The sequence below is a fragment of the Salvia miltiorrhiza genome, chromosome 4 (genome assembly GCF_028751815.1).
Source record: "Salvia miltiorrhiza cultivar Shanhuang (shh) chromosome 4, IMPLAD_Smil_shh, whole genome shotgun sequence".
NCBI lineage: Eukaryota > Viridiplantae > Streptophyta > Magnoliopsida > Lamiales > Lamiaceae > Salvia > Salvia miltiorrhiza.
This window is the reverse complement of record NC_080390.1, coordinates 54,747,048-54,766,337: the sequence shown is the minus strand read 5'-3', so window position 1 is coordinate 54,766,337 and position 19,290 is coordinate 54,747,048. Positions and strand designations below refer to the sequence as shown.

Genomic DNA, 19,290 nt, shown 5'->3' with positions numbered 1-19,290 from the left:
AGGCACTCGACGTTTTGATAATATTGCAAAACAAAATAATTGTTTGGGAAAACAATAATATTTCGATGAGAAATCGAATAAAATCCAGACTTAGGTAGATTTTTGAAGTAATTTCATTATAAATTTTCAAAAACTTACATTTCCCCCCCTAAAAAATGAAGAAACTACAGCCCGACCCCCACAAGGCCACAATTGACAAAACTCAATTCCTTCCTCACCGTCTCCGCCCATCGGAGTACTGAGAGAGCGGCACCACTTCCTGCAGCGGCGTGGAGAGCGGCGTCGGCAGCGGCGAATTCCGGCAGACGGGGCAGGAGGCGTTGAGCTTGAGCCAGGCGTCGACGCACATCACGTGGAAGCAGTGCCTGCAATCGGGCAGCATCCTCAGCATCTCCGCCTCCCTGTACTCGCACAGGCAGATCGCGCAGACGGCGTCGTTCTCCCAATTCCCGCTCCGCTTGGTGAACACGAGCTTCGGATACGAGTTGATCACCGCCTGCTCCAGCCCCACGACGGCGTCGTTCTCGCCCTCGTCGTCCTCGGCGACGAAGATGATGCGCGGGAGATAGATGCTGTTTTCCGTGGAATTCCTAGGGTTTGGATTTCCGCCTCCGTGGCGGCGGCGGCGGCGGGAGAGGGATCGGTAGCAGATGTAGGAGGCGAGGAGGAGGATGGAGAAGAAGACGACGAAGCCGAGGGCGATGGAGATGGCGCCGATCGAGGTGAGGTTTCTGGAGAGGGAGGGGGCTAACGGCGGCGGCGGAGGCGGAGGCGGTGGCGAGGCGGACATTTGGAGAGAAAGGGGGTGGAAAATGCCATCTGAGTGAGGGGGTGGGTGGGGGTTGGGGGCATAGATGCAGCATTTAATACTCGAATGTGGAAACAGAGGAACTCATTTAATGGGTCAACAACATGGGGTGATTCTTCATATTCAATAGTATATTTTATTTTTCAATTCCAACAAAAAATATTTTATTTTTCAATAAATCTATGGTGTCACTATAATTTATTTTTAAAATAAAAATATAATTTAACTATTTTACTGTATTATCAATATATTTTTTATTTAACTAATTTATGAGCGAACCCTATGACTTTTTAGTATCACTCTTTTGTTTTTTTTGAAGAAAAGTATTACTCCCTCCGTCCGCCAAAATTATGTAAAAATTACTATATTTGGCGTCCGCCAAGATTATGTCACTTTCCTTTTTTGGCAATGGTCCCACCATCCTCTTTAATATTTTATCCTTACTAACACTCTTTATTTACAAAAAACCCACTCAAAATTCAATCTCAACCACACATCTCATAAAGTGGTGGGACCCTTTCTCCACTACATCAAAATCATCATCAATTTTATTAAATCCCGTGCCCAAGCCATTTTACATAATTTTGGCGGATGGAGGGAGTATCACTCTTTTGTTACTTATGAAAAGATGGGGTTTCAACATAGGAGGTGAAGATAGACAACCGTTTGAATTTTGGACTTTGGGTTTTGGGGAATTGTGATTTTTCAATTTCGACATTTGGAAATGAGAATTTTCGATTCTATAATTTACTTGGCTCAATGACTCAAACTATGTGAGCTTATAAACCTTTAAAATATAGTAAATTATATGAAGTATAAAGTTATGATGAATTATATAATAAACATGATGGAAATTTATTGTGAAAATTAAATAAAAAATGATTTATAATAATATTTGAACTCAAAACCATTATTTCTTTCAAAAAATGATAGATTTACTGTAAATCTTTATTTTATGATCTAAAAACTAAAAGTAATTTTTAATCTATTTTCTAAAATAAATTTTTATTTGAACCTAATCCCGTCTCATATTACATAATTAATAATTTTCCTTAGTACTATAAGATTTGACGGTTTCTAGATCCTTTCACTATTACTCATTTTAAGTTTGTTTATTGAAAAAACAAATCTATTTTAAATTATCTTTAGAGTTTTCATGTTTAAGTAATTTTCCATTGCTTCAGATGATTTTTTTTTTTAACTTTGGGGGAGGGGGCGGTGCGGTCTGATCTTTCGACCTCACTGTTTGTAGACAAGAATTCACATTGCTTGGTGTCTCCTTGGGATAAATGATTTTAGTTACGATAAGCTCAACTCTTCATTTTTTGAGTATATTTGTTCTTTCAATTCCTCATACTTTCTTTATTTTTATTCCTCAATTTCTCTATATATGCTTAAAAATTTCGTATTTATTGCATATTCTTTGTTTCTCTACCATTTATTTTTGCCTTGACAAACTTGTACGGACATCACTCTTTAGTAATTGCTACAAAAATTACACGTCTAGTAGTGGGAGTCAATTTTAGCTGAGTATTCCCTCAAATAAAATATTTTAATTAGCTGATAACAGAAAAAATACTATTAGTCATTTTGCATAGTGAAAGTAAAATATTACCACAATAGTTAAAACAAGCATCTTCACACGAGTCCACCTCTTGACAAAAGTACTAGTGCTAATTGAATCTAAATACACTAATTTTCATCTAAATAATAAAAATTTCGTCTATTTAAAGGTATAAGTAATTCTGTACTATCTATTTACAAAACCATAATTAGATAAAAGTTTTGCATATTTAAGCACAATTACTTGATCAGCATTCCTTTTCGGACGATCCTAATTAACTCGATCGCTTTTCTTATATGATAAATATTTTTCCTTTATTCATCTTTTCACTTTTTTTGGCCCATCACATTTAACACACTAAACAGCAAACACTAGCTCCGTAAAACGCCGAAAAGAAAGTGATTAAGCTAGAATTTCTACTTCTATAATACTCCCTCCGTCCACGAAATGAGTACCCATTTGTGAACGGCACGGGTTTTAAGAAATGTATGGAATGTAGTGTGAATAGTTTAAGGGTCCCACTTTTTGAATGTATTAATTAAAGAGATATGTGGGGTACACTTGCCAAAAAGGGAAATGTGTACTCATCTCGTGAACGGACGAAAAAGGAAATATGGGTACTCATTTCGTGGACGGAGGGAGTATTAATAAAATTATTACCCTATTAATTAATTAATTTATTTATCTTTCATAGCTTGAATTTTTGCTTACAGTGATAGTCCGTCAATGCGAACTTCTTGAAATCCACGGAGCCCGTGCACTTCATCTTAACCGTCACGTGCTTTTTGAGGATTAAAAACTTGACCCGCCCGCCCATCCGCGAATACCAGCTGACCCTAACCGAACCCGAATTCACGTCCGACCCGAATCCCGGCAGCGCCGCGACCCGGCCCAACATGACGTAGGCCGTCACGTTCATCCTCGCGGTCCGACGCGCCCGCATGTTCCCCGGCGGCGCGTGCGACTCCGCGATCAGCGAGCCGCGGTAGTAGACGAGCGACGTCGAGCTCCCGTGGCGGAACGACGCGAAGTTTCGGTTCTTCATCGAGACGTCGCAGCGTATGGTGGCGTTGGAGCCCGGCCGCGGCCGGCTCGTGCCGTTGATGAGGTCCAATTTGGAGGTGCAGCGGTTGATGATGATAACCGGCCCTCTCACCTTGAACACGGTGAAGGCTAGGGTTAAGGAGAATATGGCTCCGACGAGGAAGGAAGCACCCACGCAGCTGCAGCATCTCAACCGGCGGCGTCTGCGGATTGCGGCTTTGGCTCGATCTCTCTCTTCCAGCACGGCGGCGGCAGCCGCGGCAGCGATTTGCTGCTGTATTTGCTCCGGCGGTTTGTCCATTTATGCTGCGAGTTTCGTGGCACTATACTTAGGTTGCTTGCTTTTCGTGTATATATATATTTGGAGAGAGAGAGAGAGATGGAATAAGAAATACTTTTATCTTAATAGGAATTAATGTCGAAAATTTTAGGAGTTTACTTTTTATGATTAATTGATAGAAAACATAGATATACGCTTGAATAATATTGTTTTTATTCGGGGTGTGTGTGTTGGTCAAGTGGTAAATGATTAATGTTTACGATTAAAGATTTTGAGTTCAAGTCTTATTTGACGCAGTCTTTGAATTTCTTTATTTAATATTGTTAATTTATATATATATATATATATAAATTTATTCAATCTCGTCATTTTTAATCCATATAATTTTTAGGTCCTAAGAGAATGGCTAAATCCATATATATTGGAAGGAACGACTATCCACACATCATTATTCATTAGGACTGGTTATTCCATTTCAAATCCCATTCCAAACATTGGAATAGAATGAAAATATAAATAACTATTTCATTACGTCATTCTAATTACCTCTCATCAATATTCATTATGTTAAATAAATATGTATATGCGTAATTATTATATTTATTGATGAAATGATACGATATCCAATATTAGATTAGAAACAACGGCGATCAATTTGTATGTGGCCGGCCTCACATGTAATTTAATATTACCTCCGCCCCTAAAAATAAAATTTAATTTATTATTTTCATCCGTCCGTGAAAATATGTCACAATATATATATTTTTTTTTCTTAATTTTCAGGTTCTTTCTCCACTCACAAAATAAACAACATAAGTTTTTTTTTAAATCTCTGTCATCCTTCCTTAAGTTTTATTTTTATGAGCGGAGGGAGTAGGATTTAATCAAAATATAGAATACTAGTTTCTTAATAGCTACTACAGATCCATCGCAGTCTTCTATCAATAGAGAAGAGACCAGCTGGTCTCTCTTCTTTCATAAATGAAAAATAGGCTATTTGTCGTCATATTATTAGTTTAGTTATATATATTTAATTTAGATATTAAAATAAAATTTTGATACTATATATACGTATTTTCTATGAAAAATATCAAAATTTATAATATTTTTCCCTCTATAAATAAACAACATATTAATTGTATTTTTGCACGACATTTGCTATATTTTTTTATGCATTCTTATTTATATGTAATTTTTATGTTTAAAAATAAATACTATAAAATATTGTAATTGGGTGATTGAAGTGATCATAGATAAATCTATTAAAATAAGTGTGGTTGAATTGGAATAAATATTAATGATATGAAATATAGAGAAATTATTTAAATATTATAGAAATACTATTATCGATGATGTAGGGTGTAGGACTAGCATAGGCTTGAGGTGCTTGAAATTGGCATGGTATATACAAATTTTTTCGGCGCCATGTCCTTAGGCATAGACCACTAATTTTTTCTAGCAAGATTAAGCTTCTCATAAAATTAATAACCAAATCATTTGTATTGTAATTATAAATTAGTATTAAATAAAAAATTATAACGGATGTTGACGAAGAGTTCTAATGAATAGTACTACTTAATAATTATTAAAATATATAACGTAAATCATAATATATTTTTAGATTTATTATATGCATAATTTATTAAATTACGCAATTGACCTTAAATTAAGTATATATGATGTTTGTCCCCTTAGGATGGCCTAGTGGTTGGGGTGGTTGCCTGTTGTTCAAGAGGTCACAGGTTCAAGTACTCTCGGCCACAATAACCACTAGGTGGCGTGTGTGTGTGGTTTGTATTATTTACAATGTAATTTCATCAAAAAAAAAGTATATATGATGTCTAAAATTTGACATATATAATAGAGTATTTATTTAGGATTAGGTATAAGTTTATAAACTGGTATTGGGGATAAATATACATCACATGTATTTAAATGAATGTTTTGTGTGTGTTTTTTTGGATTATTAATGATAATTTTAATTATAAAATAATTTTATTATTTTTTTAAGTAGTAGCTTGAATAAAATCAAATATCACTAAAGCGAAATTAAATATATATAAAATTGATGAAAATATATATAACAAATCTACATATATATATATATATATATGTATTGTATATATATTATAGTGAGGTTTAAATTGAAGTTAATCAAAGTTTAATTTAAGATATTAATTATTTTAAATTTTTAATAATACGCAAGGAATAATAGGATTACAGCCCTTTTATATAAATGAAAACATACACAAGTTTCTATTTTTTATTAGAATATTATCATTATCTATAATACAAACATATATCCTTTATTGTAAATATTATATAAATTTATATTTACATGATATATATTAAAAATACAAGTAAACATTTTAATTATGCACTTTTAGTTTTAAAATACTACTCTTGTTCTAATAATTAAAAGAAACTAACTAATTATACTTAATATTTATATATGTACTTAAATTAAATGATTATGAGATTTTATTTAAATATTTATAATAAAATTATATTTTTATTATATTTATACTTTTTTTATATAATAACATGAGTTATTATTTATTTAAATATATACAAAAAATATAAAAATATTTTTTATATATTGCACGAGCACAAAATTGAGGAGTGAGTAGTGAGGACATAATGCTAAGCGTCGATTAATGATATAAAGCACGTCACAATATAGAAAATTTAAATAATATCCAACCACAATAATTGACTATTTGGATTTGATTTTTTCATCCTTTATTTACATAAATTACAACAGACAAATAAAATAAATGTTGAGTTAATTAATTAGGACATACAAGAATTATAGAGTGTAAAGTGTATAGGTTAGCTTAGTCCTAACCCTACAGTATCATATTCGGGTCGGATCCGATCTGAAAAATGGGTATATTAAGTTGTCTTAAGTTACATATTTTTTAATTTTCATCATATATCATTCTATTTTTATTTTTTATTTTCAATTTTTTCTCTTTAGCAAAGATTTTATCTCTCTAACTAAAAATTCTCTTTTTAACTTATAAAAACTCAATTATCAAAATAATTTGACAACTTATAAACTTTTAACAAAATCACATTTTATATGCTTTTGAAATATCTAATTATATGCTCTTTAAAATAAACTTAACCAAACACTAAATAAATTGCATGTTTTGTAGCCCAATATCACCCTAGCACTTCCACATTTATAACACTCTTGGTCGAAAAAAATAAAAAAATAAATAAAAAGAATAATGAAAAAGTTACCTACTAAATTTGGGCATGCCGAAGGACAAAACAGCCACGACGAACGGAGACGAGGTGAGAAGGTCCGACCATTTAAGGGAACATTTATTTATTTTTTATATAAAATTAGTAAGATTAATTCTTTATTTATTTAAATGGATTGGAACTTTGGAATATCTTAATATTCTTGATTATTTATATATTTAAGTTTATTTTATTTGGTTCATATCTCATTGGAAGAGTGAGATTAAAAAAAAATCATACTCTTAATAATAAAAATACTAAATCATGCCAAATAAACGGCACCTAAAAAAATCAAAACGACATTAGTCAAACATTTAGTCAAAGTAATCACGGGGTATGGGTTAGCTAGGTTTGTAAGATGGCAACATGACATTTAAGTTCACCAACACCACACAAAGTAAACATCGAGGTGCTCTGTTTCGATCGAGTCTAGTGTAGCCCCTAGTGACTGCAAATAAGAACCACCTTCTTTTATGTGGTCGACCTATCACATAAGAAAACAACAGTTAAAAAAAAAATTGTTAGTCACTGAAGAGACGCTACCATGGTATGGGAGCGATACAAATGAGAGACCATACGATCTCAACTTAAAATTTGACATTTGTCATCAGCTTTGGTTATATATATTTATTTTAGATATTAAGATAAAATTTTAATATATTTTATACACTTTATTAGAAATTAAAAAAATATCAAATTTCATAAATAAATAAAAAAATCTCTATGCATACCACATTTGTTATATTTTGATACACACTAAGGTTGTAACTTATGTTATTTGTTTAGTTTGTTATTTTTTGGTATTCATATGTTTTTAATTTATTGCTCAGTTTTACATTTTGACATTTTTGGTATTTTTTATTATAACTATATTTCTTAAAAAAATTAAAATGTAATTTTTATGCTTGAAAAATAATACTTCATTAGACAGAAGGGCACACTAAGCATATTTATACATTTCTATTTTAGTTTATCCAAAAAAATTCTTCATAGTCCATTTTAACTATCATACTCATAATTTTCACATATTTACACACATTGTCGTTAATGGATCCACCATTTTTGGAAATAACCTCATTAACTATCATCAATTTTTCTAATTTATGTATCCCATAATCCACTCACCAAATACACGACTTGTTAATTTAAAACTTATGTCCATTCCCTTTTTTTAGATGAAAAATACATAATTAGATAATAAAAAAAATATATAAAAATTACATACTTAGTCACGGGTAATACCCGAGGTGGTTGACAGCCCCGACCCCTCGTGTCCACTCCATTTTAAGAAGATGTTTTGTGAACGAATAGGAGGGAGTAATTGATGGTGTGTCCTGAGAGGAGGGGCCCATATTATTTATAGTATTGCGAGTAGAGAATAGAAAGTGTGCTCGCTCTTATTGAACATACGAAAATGACAAAGCGTGCTCATTAATTTCTGCGGGATGGAAGAAGTAAATAACAATTATATAAAATATTGTGGTTGAATGGTTAGAATAAATGATCATGGACGCATCGATAAATCTCTCAAAATACATGTAATTAGGCAGAGATGAATATTGCAGAAGTTAAAAAGAAATAAATTAAATTAAATATTCCAAGAGTGAGAAATCATTACACAACTAAACAATCCCAAATAGCAGCTAATATCCAAAGATACAGCCATGAGTTTTCACATGGATAATTCTACAAACACATTCTGAGCAAAAGATTTCACCTTGGCATTTCATCGAACAGGTTCCACGCATGCGTTTTAATTTAGGCGATTTCATCAAGTAGCTGGTCGCCAATATCCTTATGATTCTTCTCTGCAGCATTTCAACGAACAGATTGCATGATGATGGCGATCGAGCCCAGCAATGCATTAAGAGCCAAAGATTTTAATTGACGCATTTGATCGAGCAGGTTCTGTGTGCCAAATTATATTAAAAAATACGAAAATATCAGATCTTTACTCGTCGTGCCTCGCGCGAACATCCTCACAATTCACAAAAGTCCACCTCTCAGATGAAGATACTAAACATAGTGACAATAATTTGGATACAACAGCCATCTTTCTTATCAAATTTCATTTTTTACTATTACTTTTTTAAGGAATTTTTTTTTAAACGAGTTATAGATATTTTAAAAGATGTTAATAACGTCACCTTCAAGGGGACACCAAACAATGCGAACTGCTATCTGTGAACAGTGAGGTCTACGGTTCAAACCCCACCGCTCCCCCTCCCCCAAGTTTTTTTAAACAAGATGTTAATAACCATAAATAACCATTATATACTTAGCAAAAGATTAATAGTAGTCATAATAATAATAAGGGTTAATAGTGTTTTATGTCATGAAATTTCAGCGTTTTTCACAAAATGTCACGCACTTTCATTTTTCCCTAAAAATCTCCGAACTTTCAGTTTTTTTCCATAAAATGTCCCGCTATACAAAATTCGGTGATAAAAAGATGAATTATCTCGCTGAAAGAAATATTTTGAGGACCGTCATTGTTGGAAAACCATATTAGGAACTACCATTGTTGGAAAATGCTGAAAGTTCGAGTTTTTTGTCATCTTTCCGTCATCGAATTTTGTATAGCGGAACATTTTATGGAAAAAAAACTAAAAGTTCAGGATTTTTTAGGAGAAAATAAAAGGTTGGAACATTTTATGAAAAACGCTAAAAATTTGGAAAATAAAACACTATTAACCCTGATAATAAAAGATGTTAATAACCCTTATATACTTAACAGAAGATTAATGGTAGCCATAATAATAATAATAAAAAAAGATGTTAATAACCATTATATACTTAACAAAAGATTAATGGTAGCCATAATAATAAAAACATATTGATGTTAACCAATTTTAGAGGAAATAAATAACTTTGCCCTTATAATTAAATTTTTAACCCATTCCCTTTCACTGATTTTCAAATTTTATATATAATTGTAAAAAATAATTAAATTTTTAACCCATTCCTTTTTTCTCCTTTTCTTGTTTCCTATTCGATTTTTTTTTTCTATTTTCTTCTCCTATATATCTTGTTCTTTGTTTTTTTTTTTTTCTTATTCTTCTATCATGTTCTTCTTGTTTTCTATTCCATCTGTCCCTCAAACGTCTTCATTTCTTTCTATTTTGATTGGTCCCCAAAACATATTCATAATCTACTTTTGAAAACAATTCTACTAATTAACAATACTCTTTACAATCTTCATTTTTTGTGAGACCTATTTCTCACTTATTAAATAGACAATTACTAACTTTTATTAAAAATCATGTTATCCTCCTCTAAGATGATGTTTGATGGATGAAGTATTTTTCTTTACTCTTCTTGGACTCTTCCACACATTAAGACATACCCTCAAAAGGGTGGTTACAACTTACAAAGAACCAACTACCAAGAGAAGCTTTTTGTGATTAAATCAATTTTTTACTTAAGCAAATATATTGATTAATTTAATATTAGCCTCTTTTAAAAAAATTCCATAAATCAAAAGACATCGATCGTCATACAATAATCTTAATAAAATTTATTACCTTCTAATTAAACAGCTTGATTTTTTGCTTACACTTATACTCCAAAATTGCCATCTTCGCCACGTCAACCGTGACCGTACAGTTCATCTTCATCGTCACGTGCTTTTTAACGATTAAAAACTTGGCCTTCCCGCCAACCCGCGCGCACCAGCTCATCGTAACCGAACCCGACTCCACGTCCGACCCGAAACCCGGCAGCGCCACGACCCGATCCATGATGACGTCGACCGTCACGTTCATCCTCTCGGTGCGGCGCGCCGGGAGGTTCCCCGGCGGCGCGCGCGCCTCCCCGATCGCGGCGCCGCGGTAGTAGATCGGCGCGGCGGAGCTCCGGTGCCTGAACGACGCGAAGTTGCGGTTCTTCACCGAGACGTCGGCGAGTATGGTGGCGTTGGATCCCGGCCGCGGGAGGCCGGTGCCGTTGATGAGGTCGAGCTTGACGGTGGAGCCGTTGAGCCGGAATTCCGGCGCTCTCGCTCTGAACACGGTGAAGGCTAGGGCTACGGTGAATATGCATAGGAAAAATAGGGACGCGCCGGCGCAGCTGCAGCATCTCAGCAGGTAGCGTTTGCGGAGGGCGGCTTTGGCTTTTTCTTCATCGATGTCGACGGCGGCGGCGGCGAGTTGCTGCTGTACTTGCTCCGGCGGTTTCTCCATTTATGCTGGGAGTTTTCTGGCTCTATAGTTGGGTTGCTTGTTTGTATATATACAAAGACCAAATTATCCAAAAAAAACATATAACTAAATGATAATTATTATTATTTCGTCCGTCCACCAAAAATATGATTGGTGATTTATATGTAATGATGAAAATATCTCACTATTATATAAATTGAGCGGTCGAGTGGTTTTTTGTAAATAATTAAGGAGTATTTGTAAAGATATAATATAATGAAAAGATACGAACCAATGTCCTAAGAAAGAAAATAGTACTCAACTTTTGATGAACACCAGAAATGATAAATGTAAATAGGACTTTACTTTTAAGTATTAGTTTAATAGTATATAAAAATAATACTCTTTATGTCCCATTGATTTTGTCTTATTTTCTTTTTTGGGTTGTCCCATTGATATTATCGTGTTTCTATTTTTGGTAATGATTTTACACTACAAACAATATGGTCTACACCTTTATACACTTTTACTACATTAGTTTAATTTTTTTCTTAATAACCGTGCCCAAAATGAATTAGACAAGCCTAATGGGACTGAGGGATTACTATTTTGGTCTTATTTGACTTGATTTATATTTTCTTTAGTGATTATTTTATGTTACATTAAATATAGATGCACGTACCTTTACAACATATCTTACCCTCCTAAATAAACGTAAACTTTGAGATAGCACAATTCTATTTATAAATTCTACTACGTACTATCATTAAAACTAATTTTATTTAATTTATATTTTATTGAAAGCGTGAGATTGGTGAAATTTTAACATTGGAATTAGTCGTATATCTTATGATCATGAAGAGTACATAAACACCCTCATATACTGTTAATTTATCAAAAAAAAACACACCCTCATATAGTATTGGTTGAGTTGTGTATAATTGTTTGCTTTGGTTCTTTATTTTCTTCCGATTTTCCTTTTTGGTGAATTTCTTTTAGTTTTACTCATATTGTATTTGTGTTTTACTGTTTTATAATGTTAATAAATATTACGTATTATGTTCAAATAAAAGTGGTATGTATTCTATTTTAAACTATCTCATTTTTAAGTGGTCTGTGTAAAAATTATAGTCATTACCACTTTTAACTTATTTATAAATTTTCCTTAATTTGTGTGTCCAAAAGTTTTGTGCCACTTATATTGAGAATGAGAGAGTATTTAATTTGTTTAATTAGTATATTATTCGCTATAGTAATATGATATTTTTTTTAGAGAATAGTAATATGATTTTTAATAGTATAACATGAAAATGTATTATTGGATATCATGTCAGTAGAAATATAATCGATAGAGTAGGAGAGTAATTATAGGATATAGGATATAAATTTTTTTGCGGCGCCATTTAATTCCTTAGGCATAGAAGAGTAATTATGAATGCTTCATGCTTGACATGATCATATTTATGTTAATTAGTTTCTCATGTCTAAAAAAGTAAAAATTTCACATAATGAAGTAGTATTCATTTAGGATGGGGATGGGTCTAGTTTGATAAGCTTGTTTTTGGGTTTCTAACAACACTCCTAATGAAGTAGTCTAACCTCCTTCGTACCACTTAAATATAAGAGATTTTTTCCATGTTCGTGTGATAAATAAATAGGTCTCTCGTTTCTCCTCAATATATATATATATATATATATATATATATATATATATATATATAAAAGAGATTTTATTTGTTGTATAAGGATATTTTAAATCTATGTGGCCAAATTAAATATATTAAATAAATAATAAATAAGCTCTAAAGATATATTACTAGCAAAAATCAAGACATTTATTCTATATTAAAAAGGCAATTTGAAATCAATTTCGAATTATTTTCAAAATTGAGTTATAATTTTGTAGTTATAATAAAATTGAAGGTATATTTGTAAACTATATTTTTCATTTTTATTTCCTTTTTCTTTATCTTCTTATTTTTTTTTATTTTTTATGTGAAATTCGACTAATTATAAAATATTTAATATGCATATCAAATTAAAGATCACGATAAAAGCTTAAATTTGATATATTTTATGTAAATATTTGATTTAAAATGTAAAATTTTATTTATTTAAAGATTAAATTTAAGAAATTTTTATCTCTTCTCCTATCCTTTTATTGGGTAAAACTATTTTTCAATGTTTTTAAATATGTTTTAACCTTTTTTTTTTGCCTTTTCATAATATTAATTTTTGTTATTGTGAACTCTTCCTTTTTCTTTTTCTTTTTAAATATTCAGTTCAAATATATTAAGTTAATTTTTTAATATTATATTTATACATATAATAATTGAGTTGGTATCAATTAATTTTATGGATATATATAAAAACGTTTCTCGTTCATTGCATGAGGTCCAAATGCTTGTTTTAACAATAATTCGACACCAATCCCGCAACGAATCAATAATAAAAAACTGGAAAAGTTTTAAGAATATTTACACACACACACGACAAATTTTGAATAGCCATTAGAATAAAAATGTAATTTTGAATATCCTGTACTTTATTACAATCTGATAAAATACAACTTTCTCCCTCCCGTAGAAAAAAGAACTATGTCTTTTTTTCTTTTCTTTTCTTTTTTTAAATAACTTTTTGCGTCAATTACGAGTAAGCATACAAAATGATACAATTAATGTAGGAGTTATATATGCTCATAAAATCGATCTATTATATAGGTTTAGCGCTTGCTATCTCCGTAGCCAACACATAGATAGCTATTTATTTTCACTTGTAATTGAAATAAGATCTAACACAAGTCGCCCTAATTAATAAATTACTATTAATTACTCAATAGATATATATTCAAACCTGCCACTACAAGAAACTGCGCCTTTAACGACCGAAATTAACGACCGAAATTTTCGGTCGTTAATTTTGCGGCCTTAACGACCGATTTACGACCGTTTAACGACCGATTTTATTTTTTAATTTTTTTATTTTTTAACGACCGAAAATTCGGTCGTTAATTATTATTTTAATATTTTAATATTTAATTTTTCTTAACGACCGAATTTTCGGTCGTAAAAATTATTTTTTTTTATTTTAATTATTTTTTTAATTTTAACGACCGAAAATTCGGTCGTTAGTATATTTTTTTTATTTTTTTTTTATTAAAAAATATTTTTTTTAAAAAAATAATTTTTTTTTTCGAAAAAAAAAATTAATTTTTTAACGACCGAATTATTCGGTCGTTAATATTATTTTTTTATTTTTTTAATTTTTTTTATTATTTTTTTATTTTTTAAATATTTTTAAAATAAAAAAAAATATTTTTTTTAATTATTTTTTTTAAAGACCGAATTTTTCGGTCGTTAAAATTATTTTTATTTATTTTTTATTTTTTATTTATTTTTTATTTATTTTAATTTATTTATTTATTTATTTTATTTATTAACGACCGAATAATCGGTCGTTAATATTATTTTTCAAATTTTAAAAATTTTTAAAGTTCATTTATATTTTTATTAATTTTTATTTTTCGATTATATATAAATATTTAATTATTTTTTATTAATTTTCTATTTAATTATTATTTTTCGATTATTATTTAATTATTATTTTCTATAGAAATAATTAATTATTTAATTATTATTTTTCGATTATTATTTTATTTTTATTTTTCTATTTCTATTTATTTATTTATTTTTTATTAATTTTTTATTAATTTTCTATTTAATATTATTTTTAATTATTTTACAAATTTAATTATTTTTTATTAATTTTCTATTTAATTATTTTTCGATTATATATAAATATTTAATTATTTTTTATTATTTTCAAATTATTTTTTATTTTTATTATTTAATTATTTAATTATTATTTTCAAATAATAATAAATTATTATATTTATTATAATAAATTATTAGACTTATTTAATGATATTTTATATTGAATTGGAGTTTAAATGAATTAATAGGTACTATATATATCAATAATACGAGTGTTCTGTACTGGTGACTATTCGAAAGGAACTCCAAGGTTAAGCGTGCTTGACTTAGAGCACAAGTAAGATGGGTGACCTACTGGGAAGTTCGTCAAATGGTATGCAATTAAGGTCAAAATACATTAGAAATACACTAAAAATACTTGTGGGATACAAAGAGATGGAGTATATATAAAAAAAATATATATTTTTTTTTCGAAAAAAAAAATATTTTTTTTATTTATTTTTAACGACCGAATTTTCGGTCGTTAAAAATAAAATTTCGGTCGTTAATTAAAAAAAAATAATTTTTTTTATTTATATTTTTATTTTTTTTTTCTCTTTTTAACGACCGAAATTTCGGTCGTTAAAAATAAAAAATCGGTCGTTAAATTTAACGACCGAAAAAACGGTCGTTAAAACTCGGGCGACGATGCAAACAACGACCGAAAAAAACGGTCGTTAAATCGGTCGTTAATAATATTAACGACCGATTTTTGGGTTTTAACGACCGAAATTTCGGTCGTTAGAGCCGCATTTTCTTGTAGTGTGCATTGACACCAAAACATGCAAGCTCCTTAATCAGAAACCACATCACGATACTTATAATTATCACATTTGTTAATTGGTTAAGTAAGCATTCCCTCTAATTTTTGAAGTGATTCATTAAAAAACTATTTTTATCCCTAAACAAGTACTCTCTCCGTCCTCATAAAATGGATCCAATTTGTCATTTCCGTCAGTCCCTCATAAAATGTATACAATCTATTTTTGGTAAATTTTCCACTCACAATAAAGTAAGACCCTTGCTCCACTCACAACACATTCAACTATTTTATTAAAACCCGTGTCATTGACAAATAGATACTTTTTATAAGGACGGATTGGGTACTATCTTATTTCAAAATTACATGGTAAAATTCAATAATTTGTTGTGGCAACCATCTAGCTCAAAAAAAGAGCATGAAAGGATATAGTTCTTCGATAATTTGGTGTGGCAATAAAAAAGAGCATGAATATTCAAAGTTATAACACCAAGAATTTATTTATATTAAAAAAAAAAAAACTTGAAGGGCTTACTTGATTCTTACAAAAAAATTATATCAAAGGTTTAGTTTACCATTTTCTCTTATTTTATTATTCAAATATTACGATGGTGCCACATGCCAGGAAATTCAACTCATCTAAATTACCATAATAATTGATTGCACACAGACAGAACCACTACTCACACAAAAGTGAAAAAATTATCCGCACGCAGGCGAAATTGAACACGAGAACCTCTCACAAATTAAAATTTTTAGGTGACTCAACTTTGCCATCTGAGCTTAGCCTCATTGGCATAATGGATTGCTATTTGGATTATTATGTTTCATCCTTTATTTACTAAAATTACTATTTGGAGTATTTGGAGTATAATCTTCAGTTAAATTAGGATATACGCAGTTTCTTGATTTGGGCCTAGGCTTGGGCTTGAATTATCTTGTTAGACCCATTAGTTTTGAGCTTATTAGTGAATTTTCAAGATACTTATATAGTCCATTAATGTTATATCCAAAAAAAAAAAAACAATCAAACCAAAGAAAAAGCACATAACACTCACAAACAGTAAATCAAGGGCTGTATTAATTTGCTTAATAAAAAGATACGTACATGCATGAAAACCCGATAAAATCAAATTAAAACTCTCCTATTTCATATAAATGGAATTCTATCATTCCAATCTAACTCGCTAACCAAAAAAAAAAGCATGTGTGTGTATATATCAGAACCGATCACCTACCCACCGTGGGCAAGCATAATGTGCCCACCATGATGTGGCAATTGATCTTTCCTAATTAAAATTGTCACATCAATGGTGGGTACGTTATGCTTGCCCACAGTGGGTAGGTGATCGGTTCTGGTGTACCTATATATACATAGTAAACAAAATTAAATTAAAATATAGAATCACACAGCAAATAATATACTCTGACTAGAATTTGACCTTCCGCTTACACTTCTGCCCCTGTATAGCCTGGCTGGTGACGTTGACCGTCAACGAGCAGTTCATCGTGACCCTCACGTGCTTCTTCACCATCAGGATCTTCACCTTCCCGCCAACCTCCGTGTAGCTGCCCAGCGTCAGGAGCCCCGAGTTGATATCCGACCCGAGATCCGGCTGCGCCAGCACCCGATCCGCGATCACCTCCACCGTCACGTTCATCCTCGCCGTGCGCCGCGCGCGCGCCCGCCCCGCGGGGCCGCGCGCCTCGCCGATCGCCGCGCCGCGGTAGAACAGCGCCGACGTCGTCTCCGGGTACCGGAACGACGCGAAGTTGGGGTTCTTCACCGACACGTCGGCGGTCAGCGACATGTTGCTGCCCGGCCGCGGCGTGGCGGTGCCGTTGATCAGATCCAGCCGGTCCACCGTCACGCCGTTCAGCCGGATCACCGGATCCTTCACCTTGAACACGGTGAAGATCAGGATCACGATCACGACGGCCTGGAGGAGGACGACCGCGCCGCAGCAGCCGCAGCAGCGGAGCAGTTGCTGCCGCCTGCGGCGGCCGCCGCCGACGGCGGTGGCGCCGGCCTCGTCGTCGCTGCTGGTGGGGCGCTCCGAGGCAGGGGCGAGCGGCCGGATTTGCTCGGACGTTTCCACCATTTGTAGAGAATTGGATTTTTTTTTTTTGGAGGAATATTTTTCTGTTGGATTAGTTTATATAGTGAATTTAGTGATCGTGTAAAGTGTGGAAGGTTTGAAATGTTGTGGCATGCCAGTGTTGATTTTCTGCTTAATTTTGACATTGACCTTTTTTTTTTCTTTTGGCTTCATACATTAATAAATTTTATTCGAGAATTGAATGTTTTTTTTTTTTGGGTATTGAGCATGTTTTATAATCTAATAATCGTAGTATTTTATATTTTTGCAATTGATTATTTGATGAAACGTAATATCACCACTACCGAGGGAGGGGAAATTTTGTTGATTTTGCGCTCTATATTTTCACTTAGTCCAAATTTTTATACTTGTTTTCTAAGTCGGTGTATTAATTTGAATGCACAAGTTCAAAGAAATGATTGTCACTTTATACTAGTTAAAGAGTGTCTTTATAATATAGTGGGAAAGTCGGTCAAACTTTATTAATCAATAGATGCATTTATTTGTCGGGTATCCGTTTATCAAAATCATTCTGATTTTATCAAAATTTAAAAGTATATATTGAATTAGTAATAAATTATCTGTAGTATTTAAAATAATAATAATAATAATTGTTATAGTAAATATCACACTATAGAAACATTACTTAATACTACAATAAGTTATTTGATAATATATTGCGTGCAAACGAGGCATGCATGCATATTTGTAAAATATATGAAGGCGTGATATCTCAACAGCCATATATATATTGAATTTACATTTCGTTTTAAAAAATAAATTAAATATATATATGGTGTGAGGCGCCTGTGCTTGTCCGCAAACAAGCAAGATAGTTGACTTTCACTCCTGGCTCCTCGCATGTATTAATTCGTATAAATTGTAGATTTTTATTCTTTGAATCTCCTATTTATTCACGGCACCTATATTTTATTTTTTTTCAGTAGTTTAACACGAATTTAACAAAAAATTGTGACATATTGTTCTGAAATATAATCTAAATTAAACAAGAGCCCTTCAGTCAAATACGCCGTATTTCATATTTAAATTCCTTAAAATCGATATCTTCTTTGTTATTTTGATACCGTGATAAACATGTTGTTCTAAAATTAAAGATGAAAGTCTACGAAATCGATTAAATTAATATTAGGATAGTTATATATTTTATCTGTTAGTATATTTTAGGAACGGTCGGGATAGGGAAAATGACGGTTTTGTATACTCCTAATTATATACTCCCTCCGTCCCACCCAAGATGCTAAATATTCCTTTTTGGGCCGTCCCAACAAAGATGCTACATTTCTATATTTGGCAAAAATAAGGAATTTTAAACACTTAATTAACATTAATTAAGTATTTCTTTATTACATTCTCTCTCTTACTTTATCACTTTATTATCTTCTCTTTCTTACTTTATCACTTTCTCTCTCCTACTTTATCACTTTATTACCTTCTCTTTCTTACTTTATCACTTTCTCTCTCCTACTTTATCACTTTATTATTACATACTTAAAACATTAATCTACAACTCCTTAAATCCTGTGCCGAAAGGTAAATGTAGCGTTTTGGCCGAGACGGAGGGAGTAACATTT

At 31.6% G+C, this 19,290-nt stretch overlaps 4 protein-coding genes across 4 annotated transcripts; all 4 read right to left on the bottom strand.

Moving 5' to 3' along the window:
- Nucleotides 1-78: 78 nt before the first annotated feature.
- Nucleotides 79-974, bottom strand: LOC131020769 (RING-H2 finger protein ATL67-like). Its single transcript, XM_057949777.1, has one exon. It carries the CDS (start codon nucleotides 788-790, stop codon nucleotides 215-217), a length of 576 nt encoding a protein of 191 aa, XP_057805760.1. The 5' UTR covers nucleotides 791-974; the 3' UTR covers nucleotides 79-214.
- A 2,086-nt stretch (nucleotides 975-3,060) lies between these two features.
- LOC131023637 (late embryogenesis abundant protein At1g64065-like) lies at nucleotides 3,061-3,717 on the bottom strand. The gene has a single exon (XM_057953182.1). The coding sequence runs from the start codon at nucleotides 3,715-3,717 to the stop codon at nucleotides 3,061-3,063; it is 657 nt and encodes a 218-aa protein (XP_057809165.1).
- A 4,795-nt stretch (nucleotides 3,718-8,512) lies between these two features.
- LOC131020761 (late embryogenesis abundant protein At1g64065-like) lies at nucleotides 8,513-12,111 on the bottom strand. Its single transcript, XM_057949769.1, has 2 exons — nucleotides 10,473-12,111; nucleotides 8,513-8,856 (listed from the first exon to the last, which is right to left on the bottom strand). Exon 1 carries the CDS (start codon nucleotides 11,127-11,129, stop codon nucleotides 10,476-10,478), a length of 654 nt encoding a protein of 217 aa, XP_057805752.1. The 5' UTR covers nucleotides 11,130-12,111; the 3' UTR covers nucleotides 8,513-8,856; nucleotides 10,473-10,475.
- A 4,547-nt stretch (nucleotides 12,112-16,658) lies between these two features.
- On the bottom strand, nucleotides 16,659-17,744 carry LOC131020760 (late embryogenesis abundant protein At1g64065-like). The gene is made up of 2 exons (XM_057949768.1): nucleotides 16,964-17,744; nucleotides 16,659-16,833 (listed from the first exon to the last, which is right to left on the bottom strand). Exon 1 carries the CDS (start codon nucleotides 17,699-17,701, stop codon nucleotides 17,030-17,032), a length of 672 nt encoding a protein of 223 aa, XP_057805751.1. The 5' UTR covers nucleotides 17,702-17,744; the 3' UTR covers nucleotides 16,659-16,833; nucleotides 16,964-17,029.
- Nucleotides 17,745-19,290: the final 1,546 nt, after the last annotated feature.

What these genes read in the sequence shown, in the direction of transcription:
- LOC131020760 (XM_057949768.1), bottom strand. Translation starts at nt 17,701, where the DNA reads ATGGTGGAAACGTCCGAGCAAATCCGGCCGCTCGCCCCTGCCTCGGAG.
- LOC131023637 (XM_057953182.1), bottom strand. Translation starts at nt 3,717, where the DNA reads ATGGACAAACCGCCGGAGCAAATACAGCAGCAAATCGCTGCCGCGGCT.
- LOC131020761 (XM_057949769.1), bottom strand. Translation starts at nt 11,129, where the DNA reads ATGGAGAAACCGCCGGAGCAAGTACAGCAGCAACTCGCCGCCGCCGCC.
- LOC131020769 (XM_057949777.1), bottom strand. Translation starts at nt 790, where the DNA reads ATGTCCGCCTCGCCACCGCCTCCGCCTCCGCCGCCGCCGTTAGCCCCC.